Raw genomic sequence first — 18,695 nt, 5'->3', positions numbered from 1 at the left:
ATGAACCCCGCTAACTGACACTAATCTACGATTCTGTAAAGTACCGTTAACATTTTTTTTTTAAATTCAACAGTTATTTTTCTCCCGAAATATCTGTAATGCATTGGAACTGTAAAAGTTATATAAAATGTCAAGTTATTGTAGTCATGGTGTTCATGTGTTTGATAGGTAAGAGAGGCTGAAGGAAGAGGAAAGGAAAGCTGGGAAAAGTTATTTTAATGTGTCGGTTTTGGGATTTAAAATATTTGAACTGCAACTACTGACAGATGATTTATCTTCCTAAGTGGACACGTTCCTAAGAAGGCACGATAAATCCTGCACACATCACAGACCCCCCAATAAAAAGAAAAGGGAAAAAAGTATCCAGCAGCTTTTCACCTGAAATAACTCGCCGAGGCCTGATGAAGACGAGCCGACTAAAACAGGAAAAGGAGGGTAAAAACCGGCTGATACATTAGTGGTCTGTGCGGGAGTGTTGCATCATCGCAACAGGACAGAATTAGGTCAATAAATATAGCTGCAGATGACAGAAGTATCCCAAGTATGATTAATATCTTGTACCCGTCAATTAGTGGTTTCACAGAAAACGAGTTGATCGCAACCCGAGTAAAAAACATCGTATTGGAACAGTTGATGGTGCTAATCCAGCCAGTCAGTGCGACCTTTAACCTGCAGTGAAGCGTCTTTCTTCACACCTCTGTCTCATTTTGTAAAAACAACTACAACTGACCTATTAATAATAACGTACAATGTCATCTAATGGGCCATCGCCTGCTGAGTTGTATGAGAAAATATCCCGAAGCATCTCATCTCCATTTTAAATACCGTCGCAGCTGGATTTCCCCCAAAGACTGATATCAGATTTCAATATTAGCACAGCCACTCTTTTTTATTTTTGGGAAACCCTGTTTGACTTGGTCACGTGACAAGTTTCTGCCTAACTGACTGACTGCAGAGTGTCAACGCTTCATTTAGTGAGTGGTCTTTAGAAAGGCGCCGTGTCAAGCTGCTGTGACCCTTTTGTGTTCATACGTTGAAGGAGGAGGCATAATTAACGCGTAGAGCATCCGCTTATTGTTGATGGGCTTATTTTTCTGACTAACTTCTCGTTGAAAGGATAAAAAGCTGGAAAAGTCGAGGAGAGAGTTGGGAGATGACAAGAATAAAGTAGAAGATAGAGGGGAGTAAAAGCAGAGGGTGAAAAGAGGTAAAAGCCCTGAAGTGGGACCTGTGTGTGTGTGTGTTGGGCTGTGAGACGTGGCAGAATGAGGCCTGGCCAACCGGCAGATCTGTTCCATATGTTTCCTGGAGAAAGAGAGAGACAGGCAGCTCTCCAGCACAACAAGTCTTCGTTTTAGAAAAGACAAAAACCGTGGAGAAGTAAACCCTCCTGCAGCTCGGCGGAGTTGTTGTTGTTGTTGTTGTCGTGTTGTGTCGTGCCGCTCGGTCTCGTTTTCTGTGGACGTGGATATCAGTTTCAGGTAAAGATGTATCTGAGGAAGGCAGGTGTTGGGTTTCTATAAGTCAGCAGGGAGCTGGCTGCTGTTTGACAGGGGGCCTCCCAGACAGTCTGAGGGCAAAGAAAACACACGTTTCACATCGGGTTCATCGCATACATCACTCACGTATTTTTTTATAAAAGTTTGAATTGGTTTTGACACCTCACAAAATATATGATGACTATATAATATATAAAGACCCAACGTAATGGCCGACTACGTCACATTAGAGCCATAAAAGCAAGTCTGATTTTCTTTTTACTGTTTTTAGATATTTTTTTATTTGATCGTTTGAAATTCAATTGAATAACCTTTTATTTATATTGTTTATATATTTATGTTTACTTTACACATTATTCATGTCATATCTGACCCGTTTAATATAACATATAACACGACAGTACCGACTCTCGATCGGTAGCAATCGATCGACGGTCGTCTTTTTTTCCTGCGCCCAAACTATCGTTATTATATCTGCCTTTTGCATTTCCACCATTGGTCGACCTCTTGTTGAACCCACAGTGTTTTTAGCATCTCTCTCCTCCATGTTTTGGTGCTACAGCCCACAACGTGACAGTTTGGATTCCCTATAAGTTCTGCTATGATAACATGTCAGTGTTGTGTTGACAGCCTGTTGTCATAAAGTGCAGCCCTTACATAAAGCAGACTTAAAGGGCCACTCCAATGGCACAAGACGGGTTTAGCTAATAGATAGGATGAAAATGATGATGTTCATTTATAAATATGCCTCTTTGGTATGTCAATATTCAACAAATAGCCACAAAACAATAAAGGTTACACATAATGCTTAAAATATATATATTAAAAAAACAGCATTTTGGGTAAATTCAGTTTCCAAATCTCAAGTGACACCTTTCCTTGTGTCCTTCAGCCGTATGGGAAACCTTTCATGTAATGATGCACCGTTACCTGCATTGTTTCTGATCAAATGCTTTACAATGATTAATCAATTGTCAGTCATAAGACCTTAAAACAACAACCTAACAATAATAACGTAGCAAACTCCCTCAGCTGATGATGAGTCTCGTTACTGGACCTTGATTTGGGATGTTAAAAATGTAATATAATTTACTCAACAATGAAAGTTGTCTTCAATTAAAGATATATATTTACTCTATAGTATATCGTCACATCACCACCTGCCTTATGTCCTTTTTGTCCTCCCAAAGAAGATTTGGTGAGTTTATATATTTTGGACACGCTTCCCCAAACAGTTTTTAAAGGCGATACGAGACTGTAATACATCCCAAAATAGTCCTGGATGAGGGCTCTTGTCAGCCTGCCAGACACTTCAGTGGCTCAATCTTTACAAATGTATCTTTGTTTGTTCAAGCCCTGAGATGCCAAATGTTTTGGGGAAAGGTCTTTAGCATGAATAGTCGCTGTATGCACTGGATCGTTTATTATTATAAATATTGTAGAATGTACCAGAGCTCTCATCCTCTCACTATTTTCTAAATTAAACTGCTCATTCGTCAACCTTTGGTGCTAAAAAAATGAAGCCACAGCTTAAGTGCCAACAACTGCAGTTCAATAAATGGCCACTTGAGGTTGGCTCCAAGAGCGAGTCATCTCTCATAGACTCCCATGTTACAAAGCTTCATGTTGTTGAGTTTACTGCCTGCTAAAAGATCAGGTTTGGTCTCTGTAGCTCATTTCCCTCTTCAAGTCCAATATTATATAACTCACCCATTTAAAAGTTAGGCATAATTGAGGGCCGCTTTGAGTGACAGGTGGGTGGTGTGTAAGGTCTGCTGTGACCACCTCCACCGACATCCACCTCTTTGACCATTTTTTCCACGCCCGAAACCACCCACTTAAAGCATCACAACCACTCTTTCAGAAACCTATGGATGATGTCACAGAGACTACATTCATATATTATACAGTCTATGGTCTGGCTATTAGAGAGGTTCTTACTTTAGAAGTAGAAGTAGACGTAGAGTATTGAATAGCAGCAGCAAAATGCTACAACTTCTCAACAAAATGCTGGAAATCTGAACCCATCCCCCTGAGTGTCTTCAGTCATCCAGATCAACATCCAGACCTCCACCGAGGCCAAGAGACCTCCCTTAACTCTTTAGTGTGCAGTGACACCTGCTGGTTGATAAAGGAACTGCTCCACTGGCCTTCACCAGGGAAACCACCACTGCTCCCAATAACAATATTAAGCTTGATTGAGTGAGTTCTTTGTTGGTCTGGAAAATATAGGGGGGGGGGGGGGCGTTTCTGAGATTGGAGTGAGACGAGGAGAAAAAGTGATGTTGTGATCTTCGCAATAAAACATATTTGATGCGTCGAGTCTTGACCAATCAGCGTTGAGATGTCTCCAGCGTCTTCATTGGGGGGTTAGGGTTAGCTTGAATGTCAGCCCGCAACATCTACTGGAGGTAGAGGCAGAAAAGACTCAAGGAGAAGGCTCATGGCTAGGCAGCGCAAACGAGTCCTTGAAGGACTTGTTCAGGCCAGGAAGTTGCTTCATGAATGACTTTAACCATATTGTATATAATGAAAATGTATATTTGTTGTTGTTATTATTATTATTAGGGCCCGAGCACTGACATGTTAGCTATAACATTTAGTAGCATTTAACATGCTACTAAATGAAAAATAACATCAGCTGTGAGCTTTTGAAATAATGTCCCAGGATTATTACCAATGAACATAGACTGCAGGTCCGTGACTTCTCCTGTCTGGACCTTTTTAACTCACACAAGATCTATGGGTTCTGGACCTTAACTCACACAACACACAAGATCTATGGGTTATGTTTCTTTAACAAGTTCTATGGGTTATGGACCTTAACTCACACAAGATCTATGGGTTCTGGACCTTAAGTCACACAAGATCTATGGGTTCTGTACCTTAACTCACACAAGATCTATGGGTTCTGTACCTTAACTCACACAAGATCTATGGGTTATGGACCTTAAGTCACACAAGATCTATGGGTTCTGGACCTTAACTCACACAAGATCTATGGGTTCTGGACCTTAACTCACACAAGATCTATGGGTTCTGGACCTTAAGTCACACAAGATCTATGGGTTCTGGACCTTAAGTCACACAAGATCTATGGGTTCTGGACCTTAACTCACACAAGATCTATGGGTTCTGGACCTTAACTCACACAACACACAAGATCTATGGGTTATGTTTCTTTAACAAGTTCTATGGGTTATGTTCCTTAACTCACACAATATCTATGGGTTCTGTACCTTAACTCACACAAGATCTATGGGTTATGGACCTTAAGTCACACAAGATCTATGGGTTCTGGACCTTAACTCACACAAGATCTATGGGTTCTGGACCTTAACTCACACAACATACAAGATATATGGGTTCTGGACCTTAACTCACACAACACACAAGATCTATGGGTTCTGTACCTTAACTCACACAAGATCTATGGGTTATGGACCTTAAGTCACACAAGCTCTATGGGTTATGGACCTTAAGTCACACAAGATCTATGGGTTATGTTCCTTAACTCACACAAGCTCTATGGGTTATGGACCTTAAGTCACACAAGATCTATGGGTTCTGGACTGTGGGTCGGACAGTAAAAGGCATTTGAAGACTCACTCTGAGAGCTTTTGATGAACATATTTTACAATGTTCCGTCATTTTATAGATGACTATTGATGACCAGGTCATCTGTAACCATTAATCTATAAAACCGTGGAGCTCCTCTAAGAATACAATCCACGTACGACTCTTTCTATCCGATTTGATTTAGTGGTCAAACACTATTTTGCCTTTTTAAAATCGGTACATGCAACATCTGTAAATATGTTGCGTTGACGAGTCCTAATCTTCATCAACCTTTTTAGTTTCTTCTGCTAATATCTTACAAACCACACATTGATCTTTGAAGATACTTTATTTTATATCCAAGCTTTGTCTCACATGTTGAGTCAAATGTATTCAAATAGCCTTAAATCACAAGATATGACAATAATAGCTCAAATAACAAAATCCAACGTTAACTCAAACCCAATTTCATTTTGACAAAAAGTAACAACGTACAGGTGTTCCAGGTTTATTTAAAGACAAACTCAATAAATATAGCACCATTTCAGAGGAGAGCGCACTGGTGCTCTTAGACGTCCAAGATTGGGCATTTCATTACCTGCTTATGATTATTAATAGTTAAATTTAGTTGCTATAGTTCATTAAAACAAAGTCATGTTTTGAGTTTATATCAAGGACAATGTATAATCCAGTCTGACATGTAGTTTACTAAATAAAGACAATACAGACAGGGAGATAATATATAACCACATAAAGACACACATGGGGCTTCAAAGGGACCATAATTCATTGACTGTACAGACTTCTGCTGGAAGGGAAACGTGTTTAAAAAGTTACAACGTTGGCCATATAGTGACTCTTTTTTAATGATTACTGTGTCTCAACTTTGACAAAAAAGGCAAATATAGTATGTGATTTAAAAAAAGTATTTTGTTTGTTGTTGTTGTTGTTTAGAAGACAACTTAAACGTGGAAAGAAAGGCATCAGCATGTCATTTTACTCAAATCAGGTCATTTGGTGGTTTTGCTTTAAAAAAAAAAGTGACCAGCAGGCGGCGCTTTATTCATGGGAAAGTTTACACAAAAGCGAAAGCTGAGGACGACCTCACAGAATGCAAGCAGGACACTTCATTATGATCTACAGATGTTCATGTTATTATGTCCTCCTCATGTAAACCAACATCCAACATTAGTCTTTTTCCTTGCTGGGGAACCGTTTTGTGTAAATTGTTCCTGCATTCAACGACACGTGCTACGCTTTCTAATACACAACAATATAATGTCATTTCTCTCATTTCCTGAAATCCAGTTTCACCTTGTTCTATCTAATCAGAATTATTTTTCAACTCCTCCCCTGCACCTTTACGAGGATCACCGGCTTCCTCCCCCTACTTCCTGAAGTTCCCCAGCTGAACGCCTCTCCGCCCGGTCACGCAGCGAAAGGTGGCCGGCTGGATGTCCCAGTACTTCACAGGATTGGCGAACAGGCTGATGCCCGTGTACAGGTTCTTCTTCCCGCTGGGCGGGACGGGACAGAAGTCGTTGACTCCCACGCTGCTGATTTTGTTGCCGTGGAGATAAATCACCTGTACAGACAGAGAGGAGTTTTCTGCTTTGTCAGTAAACGACCGCGATTGGGAGTTTTTAATGTAATACTGCTACCGTGGAAACTCGGGATCACAACCTTCAGACCAGGAAAGAAAACCTGAGTCGGGGAAAGTCGGGCATCATTTTATGACTCGAGGCGGCTGAGTTGAAGGAAACCGATTCATTTTCTTCCGTTACTCGTGTGACAACAGTCGAGTTGGACATCAAATATTCTAGTTTATTCGACGTCTACTTCAGCTACACGAGGTGATAAGATGAAGCCCGAGGTGGGTCGGTGCAGCATTGGCCCTTTTCACAGCTGCTGTATTTAAATGCCATCGCAGGGCAAACACAGGTGTCATTAATAATGTGAATCACGGCCCCGTTCCATTTAGGTATTGAGCATCCTGGCTCTCTGGGACACACTAAATGGAACGGGACCATAGTGGATTTTATTTTACTACACCGTTGTTTGCTTTGCTATGACATGTAAAATAGCTGCTGTGGGCCTTTTGGCATTAATTCAGGCGCCGGAGCAGACTTCAGTGGTAAAAAGGGAACTGATCTCCTCTCCCCCCCCCTCCCCTCCCATCCTGGATTTAGCAGACTATTCATGTTCCAGCACTCATCGAAAGAATGATATGATGGATAAAGAAAGAGTTCTCTTTGTAGGGATTCTGGGCTCAGTCTTAGAAACCGACATCTGGAAGTCAAAACAGCTTCTTGACTAAGAGGAGTCAATTGAGGTGGTTGAGCCATGTGATCACGATGCCTCCCTGAGGAGCTTTTGCACTTGTAAACAGGAAACTGACCACGGAGATACATACCTTCAGCTTTGAGCTACACATAACAGACACACACGTTTGTGACATGCACTCGAGTCTCCTGATGCTGATCACAGTGTCTCTGTCTCACCTGGAGGGAGCGCAGGGCGTTGAGGTTCGGTGGGACCTTTTTCAGACGGTTGTTGTCCAGGTTGATCTGACGGACGCTCGGGATGCTGGCGAAGCTGCCATTTTCTACATACTTGATCTGGTTAAAACCGAGTCCTAGCCTGCAAAAATGGCACAGCATGGTTGACGGGTACACTATCAGCACTAAAATAACTGATTTACACGTCAAAGGAACTGTGAGCTTTAAAGAACAGTGTTAATTTGAACAAGAGTCAGTTTCTAGGATAACATGTGGCTGGTTTTCACCTCCGCAGGTTTTTATATCTGATGAAGTCTTCAATTTCCACCTTAGCGATCTTGTTGTAGTCCAGGCTCAGCTCTGTGATGGAGGTTGGGAGGTCTGCGAGATAAAAACACACCTCATTTAGTTGTACACTTGAGTCGTAATACTGTAGCTGGTTGAAAGAAGAGTCCACCATTCATTTAGTTCAAATAAGCATAACAGGAGGTGAGTGGTACTCTACCTTTTGGCACGGCGGTTAGTTTGGCCTCTGATATACCGATGTACAGGGTCGACAAGCCGTTAAAGGCTCCCAGTCCAATCCCACTGTTGGCCAGAGGGTTGGCGCCCAGCTCTGTTGAGACGAGCACAAAACATCTGGTTTAATTATTAACAATCTATAATCCGTTTTCAATTACAGTAGAGAACATACATCAGTTTGAGGACTTGGTATCTGGTGAAGTTTCAAACCAAATACTAGAATGTAGCAGTATTACTTCTCTCTGGTTAGACAATTGTTAAATGAATGAGATTCATTAACATGCTGCAGCGTGAGCCTGCAGCCCTCTCCTTGGCAAAGGACTCTGCTTTATTAGAAAATGGATTATTGGTAATCTGATATTGGAGGCTTTACCCAGCACATGGAGTTTCATCAGGCCTTTAAAGGCATCCTTCTGGATCCTGCTGATCTTGTTTTCGTGGAAGCGGAGCTCGATGACGTTGGGAGGCAGGTTTGCGGGGATCTCGGTGAGCAGGTTGTAGGAGAGGTACAGCAGTCGGAGATGGTCCATGTTTCTGAAGGCCTTGGGGTGAATCTTGGAGATCTTGTTGTTGATCAGAAACAGGCCCTGATGTGGAGAAAGAATTGTGAATAAAACATGGGTGATTACATCTTTGTCAAACTACGGTTTCCAAGGTCCAGAATGAACTTTTGCAATTAACATTCAACCTGTGAATGGCAAGACGGAGAATATGAAAGAAAATACCTATTATTATTATTATTATTATTATTATTATTGACACATGTTTATGACCGCAGGAATCTTGTTAATATAAAGCAGTACTTTGGTTTCTCTATCTTGTACTGTATTTCAATAATAAAACCTGGAATCAAGGAACATAATCTAAATTGATCAAATCTAAAGAGGACATTTGTTTATTTATTTGGGGTTTCTATTAGAAAGTGTTGACATCTTCTGTCTGAATACACCCTCCGTTTTAGTCTCTTTAAGCCCCCTCCTTAAAAAACAACCCAATCTGCTCTAATTTGGCATCCAAGACAACATGGTGGACCTTTTGCAGAGGTAAAGTCAGTAACCAGTAAAGTCTCATGAGCCCGCCTGTGATGAAGGAAGGGAAGACGCATCCGAACGCCTGGTTGAATCACGTTTTCTGACTTAGAAACTGACCGGCTTGTCTAATTCCACAGTTTGATTGGTAGGAGCTGCAGATACCCAAATGTATGCAAGCAACCATATTTAGGTTCCGGCCAGCTGCACCTTTCACCACTTGAGGACAAGCTGCCGTATTGGTATTGGATACATACAGCAGAGTGTCCAGAGTTGTAGGCCTTGACGTGGTTCATTCCCAACAGTGAGATCAAAGACAACCCCTCTGTAAGCCCTCCTCCTTGGCTGGGAGTAACGATAGAGGGACTGTAATGCCGTGAGGCCGCAGGCTACATTTGGACTCAATTAGTGAGCTGTTTCTTCCTATCTGGCAACTTTAAAAGCTACAAGATGATATTATCGTTCACTTGTACCGTGAAGCCGATGAGGCATTTAAAGGCTCAACTAAATCTAAGCATTTTGGAGATGGAAGTAGTAGTAGTAGTAGTAGTAGTAGTAGTAGGAATTCACTGTTAAAAGCTGGCTCTGATGTCGTGCTCTCAAAGTATTTCCACTTGTTGCAGTATAGCAAACAGTGGATGTGAACAGGCTGTGTGCTTTTTGCTGATTTGGTTGTTGATTCTGGCTCGAGAGATGCAAATGTTCAGTGTAGAATAATTACACTTCTTATCTTCTATGATTCTGAGTCGATTCACAGATGTTAAGGAGTATAAACACATAAAAAACAGACCGCATATGGCCTGTGTTTATTTTAATTTGTGATTGTGTGTTGGGCTCTGATTGCTGCTAAAGCTATGGGAGCTACACTAAATCAGAAAAGTGAAGCAAAATGCTGAAGTGCCTTAAACTTGTTGGGGGTTGTAAAAAGAAGTCAGATTGTATAGAAGTCTATATAAAATGACTTCTCTTAATTTATTCCCTCAGTAAACAGTTTCAAGTCTCCTTCAATACAGCGTGATGTTCATTTAGTAAATTACGGTCCATTTAGAGTCAAACAGACCATAAAGCAAAGTATGCTTTAGGGCGGGGCTACAAGGTGATCGACAGGTCGCTACTGGTCCGTGTCTTCACTTCATGTATCCATCTTTTCTCTTACATAAAGCTTGTGGAGGCCTTTGAAGTCGTTCTCCTTGATCTCGGTGATGTCATTGTTTTGGAGGTCTAGTATCACAGTGTCTTCGGGAATCTTCTCGGGAACAGAGATCTCACCTGTTGGAGGAAAACAAAAGGAAGTTGGACCAAAAGTGGTGAAATGAGCTCTTGCAGCTCCCGTGTTTGCATGTAAAATAACTGAGACGTACAAGACAAGACGTCATTACTCAACTCAATTAATCAGCTGTTTCTAACTTTCATCTCGTCACTTTTTATGTGACATAAAAGTGTTTAGTTGTCCGTTAGTTGAGTAATGGATCGCTTACGTGAAGTCTATCATGGGTATCTTGCAGTATGAAAGACAGACCAACACATTGTTGGTTTTAGTATGTTCTATTCATGGTATATGTAGACGAGAAGTAAAAACAAAAAACAGATTATTATGTCTTTCAGAACCTTCCACAGATATCGCAAATGTCATCGTTTTTTGGGCGTTCTTTTGGCCAAAATAAAGTGATCCCTCACCCTTGTCGGAGCACTGCACCACTCGGGGTGAGCATTGGCAGCCGGCCGGACAGTTGTCGTCATAATCGTCATCGTCGTCATCGACGTCATTGTCCTCGTCCTCGTCCTCATGGCTCGAGTCGGCCATCATGATGTCATAGTTTCTCATGAAGTCCATGACATTGATTGACTGGTAGGGTTTGGCGTTGCCTAGCGCCAGCAGGCAAAGCAGGAGGAAGACCCTCATGGTTTTATCAGAAGGAGGGAGAGAGCTGTGGGAGAGGACGGAGGTCAGGTCGGCCCTGATTATAATACACAGGACGAGGCTGTGATGTCATCGGGACACCGAGGAAATAACCCGTTCAGGCAGTGAAATGCTTTTTGTTTGTGTCCGTCGTTCAACTTTGTCCAGTTTGACGTCATCGGTAGCTTGTGAAACTATTCTCAAAGTAGCTTCCCCAACCCTGTTCATCAACCAGCACCAGCACTCAATATCAATATCTTCAGAAACTGCATCCTCTAGTTATTATTGATGCATAAATGTAGTCAATACTTGAACGTCGTAGCTACTTCATATGCTTTTGGGTAGTTCATTCTGTAATAATGCATTATGCGTTATTAACTGGCCACATGTTTTGCATGTCAAATCGTAATCTGAAAAGGAACCGGTGACTTATACCTGCAAAATGAATGTGATAAAGTAAAAAATAACTGTATTTTCCTTTTGTGGTTGTGACCAACGTGTCTGAGAAATGTTTCCAGCGCCGTGTTGAATTTATGCCACGAAGAATTAAAGCACAATTAAGACAAAAGGGGTTCCAACCGGGTACTAGCAGAGTGTACCTAATAAAGTGGTCAGTCAGTGTGTGTGTGTGTATATATATATATATATATATATATATATATATATATATATATATATATATATATATATATATATATATATATATATATATATATAAGAAGTTCCAGCTTTACAGCCTTCCCGTGAACCTGATCTAGGAATGTATTGCTACAACAGTGAAAGGACACACTGGAGTTCCTTCTGTTTTCTCTCTGTGTTTCCACTAAACCTCGGCTGGAAATGAGCTCCCGCAGCCAACATAAATGTTTCTCATCTGTCACCTATCTGCGGTGATTCACAAAATGATTTATACATCTTCCTCTATTACACATTCACACAGCCAGCAGCGAGAGGCCGAGGTCGCCTGGTGGGCTGCGTGCTTCCAGTAAACCTCCAGTCGTCCCACAAGTATGCGGTGGTGGAGCATCCTGCTGCAACAGCAAATACCGCTGATCGGCGTAGACCCTTCCTCTGCACCCAGACTCCTTTGTTCCTCACGTGCACATTTAGCACAAATTAGGCTCTTTTTTCTTCTTCTTTCTTCACTTTGAACAACTTGGAGATATTTCTCTTGTTTTATTGTGTTTTCCCGTCGCTTACTCCAACAAGCCTTGAGAACCGATCCAATAGATCTGAATTCACTCCACTCCAGTGCTTTTGTTTATAGTATAAATTCTAATCATATCTCTGGAGGTTTACATTTCATAAAACATCCAGACCAGAGGGACAGCCTTCGTCCCCTCACATACAGTGTTTGTCCCTGCCTACTTTTTATTATTGGGGTAATAGTTAATCTGTTAAATGTCAGATAATAGTGAAAAATATCCATCCTAGTCAAATAGAACCGTGTCTTGATGATGTACTCTGGAACCAGAGTCATGTCAAAACAAATATAATAGTTTCTAATTGACAATTACTGATAGCTAATTTTCTGTTGATCCACTAATGGATGAATTGTTTCTGCACATACGTTCTACTTTGTTCTGACTTTCAGATTTCCCTCGTGTTTTTTTACAATTTGACCTTGTATTTCTGTCACATGAGAGCTACTTAAACCCCAGAAAAGTAACGCATGAGAGACCACAGCATTCGATATAAAAACCAACCATTAAACACCAACTTCCCTTCAATTGTTTTGCACAAGTTCACTTAAAAGAACATCCACAGACATTCCTGTAAATTGATCTTGTGCTCTAAAGTTTACATGCAAAATCAAACTCACTCCAGAAATAAGTACATTTGAAATATTCTCTTTTAAAATACATAATTGTTGCCCCACAAGATCAGTTCATGTTCATTTTCAGCCTCGTGCTCTTGTAAACGGACCTAAACAACTCAGAGATGCTGCATCCTCTGAAAATAAAAATACCAGATTGACGAGTTAAAGACTTAAAAAGATGGGTTTTTTTGTTAATAAATAATGGGTGTGTCCTACCTCAGCCGTCAGGTGTGTTTGTGTCCTGGTTTAAAGCCCACAGTGAGCAGAGCAGCAGCAGGGTCCAGCTGGAGGGCTGAGAGTTGGATCCTCAGTCAAGACATTCCCAGTGAACGGAGGAGAGCATCACCGTCTCACCAGGAGGAGAAAAAAACAAAAAAAACTGCCCCCAGAACACCCCCACCGACGGAAAACCACTGCTGTTAGGGTGAGAGGTTCAGTTTCAGTTAAGAGCTGTCAGTGATCTGACCATCTGCACGTCTCGGGGACGACATTTAACGAGGCTTTGTTGGGACTTTGTCATGTGCTTTTCATCAGGAGCTTTGAAGTGATGCCAGGATTGTTAGCTTCAGACTCCTGACTGCTCCAGTCTTTTTAATAGAAAAATACTGGTAGGTCTGTCACCTCCCATGCCTTCACGGCCGGCTGCCATATTAAGTATTTCACATGCGCGGTGCACTCTGGCCTGTTGGCACTGGGTTAGACAAGGAGAGCGGGTCGGTACAGCTGATGGAGCTGTTTGGGTTTTCTCCGTGACGTTAGCACGGAGGTGTAGGATGAATGCCATCTGAATGTCGCCATCCGGCTGCTTCATAGTAACTGACTTCCCCAAACAAAGAGCCGAGGCTGCCTTCTTGCCCGACCGTGCATTTCAATTAGGGCGGTACAATTAATCAAAAATATATAATAATATCTCTGGTTTAAGACAAAAAAAGTATCCAAAGTGATCATGAGGCCTTTTGTGATGCCGTTCACCAGGCAGCACTGGATCTTCATGGAAACGGAAAATGGTGATGAACCAGTCCCCTTTTTCTTTTTTTAAGTATTGAAAATAATTGTTCGCTGCAGCCCCCAAAAATGTAACACTTAATTATCATATCGTATGCAAGTAGTCACAAACTGAGAGAAGAGAAAGAGGATCAACAATGAGGTTAAACAAACCATCGCTGATTGAGCCTGTGAGGGAAGTGAGAGCACTCTTCTTCTTTGGTGTTGTTTTTCTTCTAATGTTCTCTTTTCTCAGCAGTCACAGTTCTACCTTCATAGACAAGTTGATAAAATAATAACGCTGACTTTACTTAAACCGATGGGAGGAGCCAACGCAGGCTCATTCTGTCGCTTCATTCCTAGAAAATGTTGGTAAAAAAACAAATTAGGAGCAACTAGCGTCTCACAGGCAATTAAAAATGCCTTGTCAGCAGTGCGGTCTCCTGACGTTTTAGGTCTACGTCAGTCACAACTGTGTTAATATACATTTCCTCCTTAATTGGAAAGCAGAGAAAAGAAAGGCAGAAAAGAAACAGTTGATGCTTTGCATCATCCAATCACTGCTTTGTGTTCTGCACGTTGTGTAGTTTAACAAGGCACAACAACCTTTACATTTGAAGTAGAAATGAGAAATACCTCCCAAGAATGGAAAAAAAAAAGAAACCGTACAGGAGCCGGCTCCCTCAGGGGTTCACGTGTTACACTATTCCTTTTTCCATTCAGTGCTGGTATTTTCTGCTGAGCCGAGCTGGAACGGAGCTCTGAGACACAACTTATGGCCGAGTCAGACGGTCCAAATATGCCCCGGTTTGGCAGTCGGACAAACCGAAATGGGAGCCGGTCTGTGTTCTGGTTTCAATGCTTCTTCTCAGGGAAACCATATTTTCCAATCCATCAGAGATCTGGTTAAATGATCATCCCATCAAAAAGAAGCCTGTCGAGCTCTCCCGTGCTCAGTTTATTTAAGGTAATTCATGAATAAAAAATTGTCTTAAAGCAAATTTATCATTTGTTTTTCCAACAAAACTAAATTACACATTACAAGCAATAAGACTCACTCTTCTTCACTGTTTAACCTCCCATAAGGCAAGGCAGAGACATTTTTCATCATCAGGGTTTTTGTGCTGGCCCAGAGCTTTACGGCCCTAACCATGAAATAAAAAGGTGGAAAGAGGTGTCTCTGGTGTTTCTTTAGGATATATTAATATAACTAGATTGTTCTTATCTATTTATGTGTTTTTAAGAGGGCATTTGTTTTGTGCATGGTTTCGTAGGGTTCTTTTGTTATAATTGGCCATTTTATTTATTCAATTATTTATTTTGATCTATTTTATTCTCATATTATGCCATATTTTGCATTCTCTGTTTGATGTGGTTAGCATGTTTCTTTATGTATCTTTAGCTAAGAATCTGAATGAGTTTTTCCAGGTTTAATATAATACAAGACATCGCAATGTTCTTGATGTCACCACCAGGGAGCGAGCTGACCTATCACATGACAAAATGTCGTCATGTCTTGATGTTTTTCAATCGGACATCAATATCGAATCACCAATCTTAGCCAAAGGTAAACACACACTTAACAGTTGGTTACTGTTATCTAAAAGTTCACAGTTGGTTACTGTTATCTAAAAGTCCACAGTTGGTTACTGTTTTCTAAAAGTTCACAGTTGGTTACTGTTTTCTAGAAGTTCACAGTTGGTTACTGTTTTCTAGAAGTCCACAGTTGGTTACTGTTTTCTAGAAGTCCACAGTTGGTTACTGTTTTCTAGAAGTCCACAGTTGGTTACTGTTTTCTAGAAGTCCACAGTTGGTTACTGTTTTCTAGAAGTCCACAGTTGGTTACTGTTTTCTAGAAGTCCACAGTTGGTTACTGTTTTCTAGAAGTCCACAGTTGGTTACTGTTTTCTAGAAGTCTACAGTTGGTTACTGTTTTCTAGAAGTCCACAGTTGGTTACTGTTTTCTAGAAGTCTACAGTTGGTTACTGTTTTCTTAAAGTCCACAGTTGGTTACTGTTTTCTAGAAGTCCACAGTTGGTTACTGTTTTCTAGAAGTCTACAGTTGGTTACTGTTTTCTTAAAGTCCACAGTTGGTTACTGTTTTCTAGAAGTCCACAGTTGGTTACTGTTTTCTAGAAGTCCACAGTTGGTTACTGTTTTCTAGAAGTCCACAGTTGGTTACTGTTTTCTAGAAGTTCACAGTTGGTTACTGTTTTCTAGAAGTCCACAGTTGGTTACTGTTTTCTAGAAGTTCACAGTTGGTTACTGTTTTCTTAAAGTCCACAGTTGGTTACTGTTTTCTAGAAGTCCACAGTTGGTTACTGTTTTCTAGAAGTCCACAGTTGGTTACTGTTTTCTAGAAGTCCACAGTTGGTTACTGTTTTCTAGAAGTTCACAGTTGGTTACTGTTTTCTTAAAGTCCACAGTTGGTTACTGTTTTCTAGAAGTCCACAGTTGGTTACTGTTTTCTAGAAGTCCACAGTTGGTTACTGTTTTCTAGAAGTCCACAGTTGGTTACTGTTTTCTAGAAGTTCACAGTTGGTTACTGTTTTCTTAAAGTCCACAGTTGGTTACTGTTTTCTAGAAGTCCACAGTTGGTTACTGTTTTCTAGAAGTCCACAGTTGGTTACTGTTTTCTAGAAGTCCACAGTTGGTTACTGTTTTCTAGAAGTCCACAGTTGGTATTGTCTCCTGTTAAACCCTCAGCCTCAGTTTACAGTTCCTTTGTAGCTCTGCTGAAACAATTCCCTGTTATGAGCCAGATTTCAGGGTGAAAGCTACACTTTTCTAATTGGAACCTGGTGTAAACCTGCTTTGTGTGCACAGGCTTTGTTCTACATGTAAGGAGCACAAAGCCAACAGTTTATCTTATTGTGTTATGTTACCCGGCTATTGTTCAAAAAGTCAAAAAGCAACCTTGAGGAATGTTTAGTGTTTTCTCCACTTCAGAAGGATCATACTTCTCAGCTGACGGGTCTGCCACAGAAAGATTTAATTCGGTAACTTGAATAGTCCCGAGGGGGGAATTGGTTTGTGGTAGTGAAGAAATCGATGGCGTAATTTTTGAAATTACAGTATTCAAACTGCAAATTAAAACTATCAGACGGCTCTGGAGCGACCGGAGCTTGTTGTGTTCTTGTGTTTATGATTTCCTCCGTCTGAGCCTTCGAATGCCGCGGAGTCACCGTGGGCGACTCGCTGGAGCCAAGGAGTTGCCTCAGCGCTGCTGTTGCCTTGCAGAATCATAAAGAACACGGGGGGGGGGGGGCAACACCACTTATTGTGAGTCGCCAGAGATGATGGTGTTGAATTGATACACTACAGATTTTTTGTTTTGGTGGTTTTACATTTGTGGTTCCTAACCTTTTTGACCTGTGACCCCTTAAAATGAAGTAACGCCTACTTGTGACTGGTTGTCAGAGGGTGTGTATATATCTACAGGTAATGATCATGTCAACTCAATTTTGTTACTGTTTTATCTGAATAACTTTAAGAGGGATGGATGAAAAGGTAGAATTGTCAAATTATTAACATGAAGAAATAAGTATAGATCAGATGAGCAACTAAAACCTTTTTTTTCGGGGGGGTTTCATTTAATTTCTATCGTCTTGTGACCAGAACTACAAATTCACCCTGAAAGAATTCCTCCTATTATTGCTGAATGAAGGTCCAACCTCATACGCATTATGTGTACCTCCAGTGTTGATGAATTATCATACAACCTGAATCATAATCCTCCAACCCGAGGAGCACCGAAGACGTCATGTGACTATGAGATTGCTCCTCGACGGGTTTGATTTGTGGAGCTGATGAACGCAGCAGATGTTCACGTTGGCAACAGGAAAACTTTGGATCTCTGAGCTTCCGCTCAAAATTTTCCATCCGAAGTGCGATGACATGGCGGCTGCCGGCATCTCCAAAGTGACCAGACGTTACTGATTGTTGTTTTTTTCATTGCTTTTTCGACTTTTAGATTTATGATTGTCTGCGTGTAATTGTCTAATATGTCCTCCTTTTCTTTTACCAAAGAGGGAGCTGAGGTTTTCGTCCTCCTCACATTTGAGCTTTTCTTTTCCAATCGTCCGTTCCATCTGTCGGCTACTGAAGTAAATGATCCTCAACCTCAGGCTTTCAGAGGAAAATATTATGATGAAGTTGGCTTTCGGTGCTGATAATTACAGCTCTCACTGAACGTGCATTGCATGAAGGTAGAGGACATGTGATGCAAAGATTACCGCACTGGTTCTTTGATGGTCGTCACGGCTACGCCTCGGCCCCGAGGTGTTCATTCGATAACATGAGAGTAGAGGATGGTTCTCCGCGGTGTACCGGACGTGCTGACAGTCAAGGGGCTCAGGAAAGTCTGTGGAATGTAATCTTAATTTCTCGTTTGGATATGTGACTCGGCACCGCTTGAGTATTTGCATTCAGTGTCAACATCCTTTTTTAAAAAGAAAAACCCCTTGAGTTGTTCGACGGCGTTCCAGATGGAAACACGAGGCTCATGAAGCCTCGTTCCAGACCTCTGAGTCACCACCTCAGAGTCTTTTTTCATCACTTAAAATATTGCATTTTTAGGTTAGAATTCCCTGTAGAGGCACTACGATTCCTAAACAGTTCTAAACAATAACAGACCCACAATTAACAGTCAAGTTATATATAACTAGATCTTCATGACGGCTATGGAGCCCTGATATACCCTGATGTACATGTCAGGTGTTCCTCACACTAGTAGTCAAGATGTTGACCTCTACAACAAGAGGAACCGTGTCCATGGTCAAACATTTTAGGTGCAGACTTGAGCGGCACATTCTAAGTCATTATCGTCCAAAAATACATTTTTTAGGAACGTAAAGTATGTAATACTATAGATATGTTTGAGTTCAT

At 41.2% G+C, this 18,695-nt stretch overlaps 2 protein-coding genes across 3 annotated transcripts in view; one reads left to right on the top strand and one right to left on the bottom strand.

Moving 5' to 3' along the window:
- cenpp (centromere protein P) overlaps positions 1–18,695 on the top strand; it is a 67,498-nt gene that overhangs the window by 31,120 nt on the left and 17,683 nt on the right. Inside the window, exon 7 of one of the 2 annotated variants that reach the window (XM_034533921.1) lies at positions 11,946–13,033. The exons of the other annotated variant lie outside the window; for it this stretch is intronic. Coding sequence (XP_034389812.1) covers positions 11,946–12,125 — 180 coding nt within the window. The 3' untranslated portion in view covers positions 12,126–13,033. Of the gene's footprint in view, positions 1–11,945; positions 13,034–18,695 lie in introns of those variants that run through there. 2 annotated transcript variants of the gene reach the window in all.
- Positions 5,423–13,142, bottom strand: aspn (asporin (LRR class 1)). Its single transcript, XM_034533919.1, has 8 exons — positions 13,041–13,142; positions 10,783–11,033; positions 10,262–10,374; positions 8,451–8,664; positions 8,061–8,171; positions 7,843–7,936; positions 7,559–7,697; positions 5,423–6,642 (listed from the first exon to the last, which is right to left on the bottom strand). The coding sequence occupies exons 2-8, from the start codon at positions 11,006–11,008 to the stop codon at positions 6,445–6,447; spliced, it is 1,095 nt and encodes a 364-aa protein (XP_034389810.1). The 5' UTR covers positions 11,009–11,033; positions 13,041–13,142; the 3' UTR covers positions 5,423–6,444.

The sequence above is a fragment of the Cyclopterus lumpus genome, chromosome 5 (genome assembly GCF_009769545.1).
Source record: "Cyclopterus lumpus isolate fCycLum1 chromosome 5, fCycLum1.pri, whole genome shotgun sequence".
Taxonomy (NCBI): domain Eukaryota; kingdom Metazoa; phylum Chordata; class Actinopteri; order Perciformes; family Cyclopteridae; genus Cyclopterus; species Cyclopterus lumpus.
The sequence above is the reverse complement of the archived record's forward strand: the minus strand, read 5'-3'. Positions and strand labels throughout refer to the sequence as shown.

What these genes read in the sequence shown, in the direction of transcription:
- aspn (XM_034533919.1), bottom strand. Translation starts at nt 11,008, where the DNA reads ATGAGGGTCTTCCTCCTGCTTTGCCTGCTGGCGCTAGGCAACGCCAAA. An exon ending in GGTGCAGTGCTCCGACAAGG is followed by an intron (nt 10,375 to 10,782) that starts GTGAGGGATCAC and finishes TTCCTCCAACAG; the next exon opens with GTGAGATCTCTGTTCCCGAG. An exon ending in AGATATAAAAACCTGCGGAG is followed by an intron (nt 7,698 to 7,842) that starts GTGAAAACCAGC and finishes CCATTTTTGCAG; the next exon opens with GCTAGGACTCGGTTTTAACC.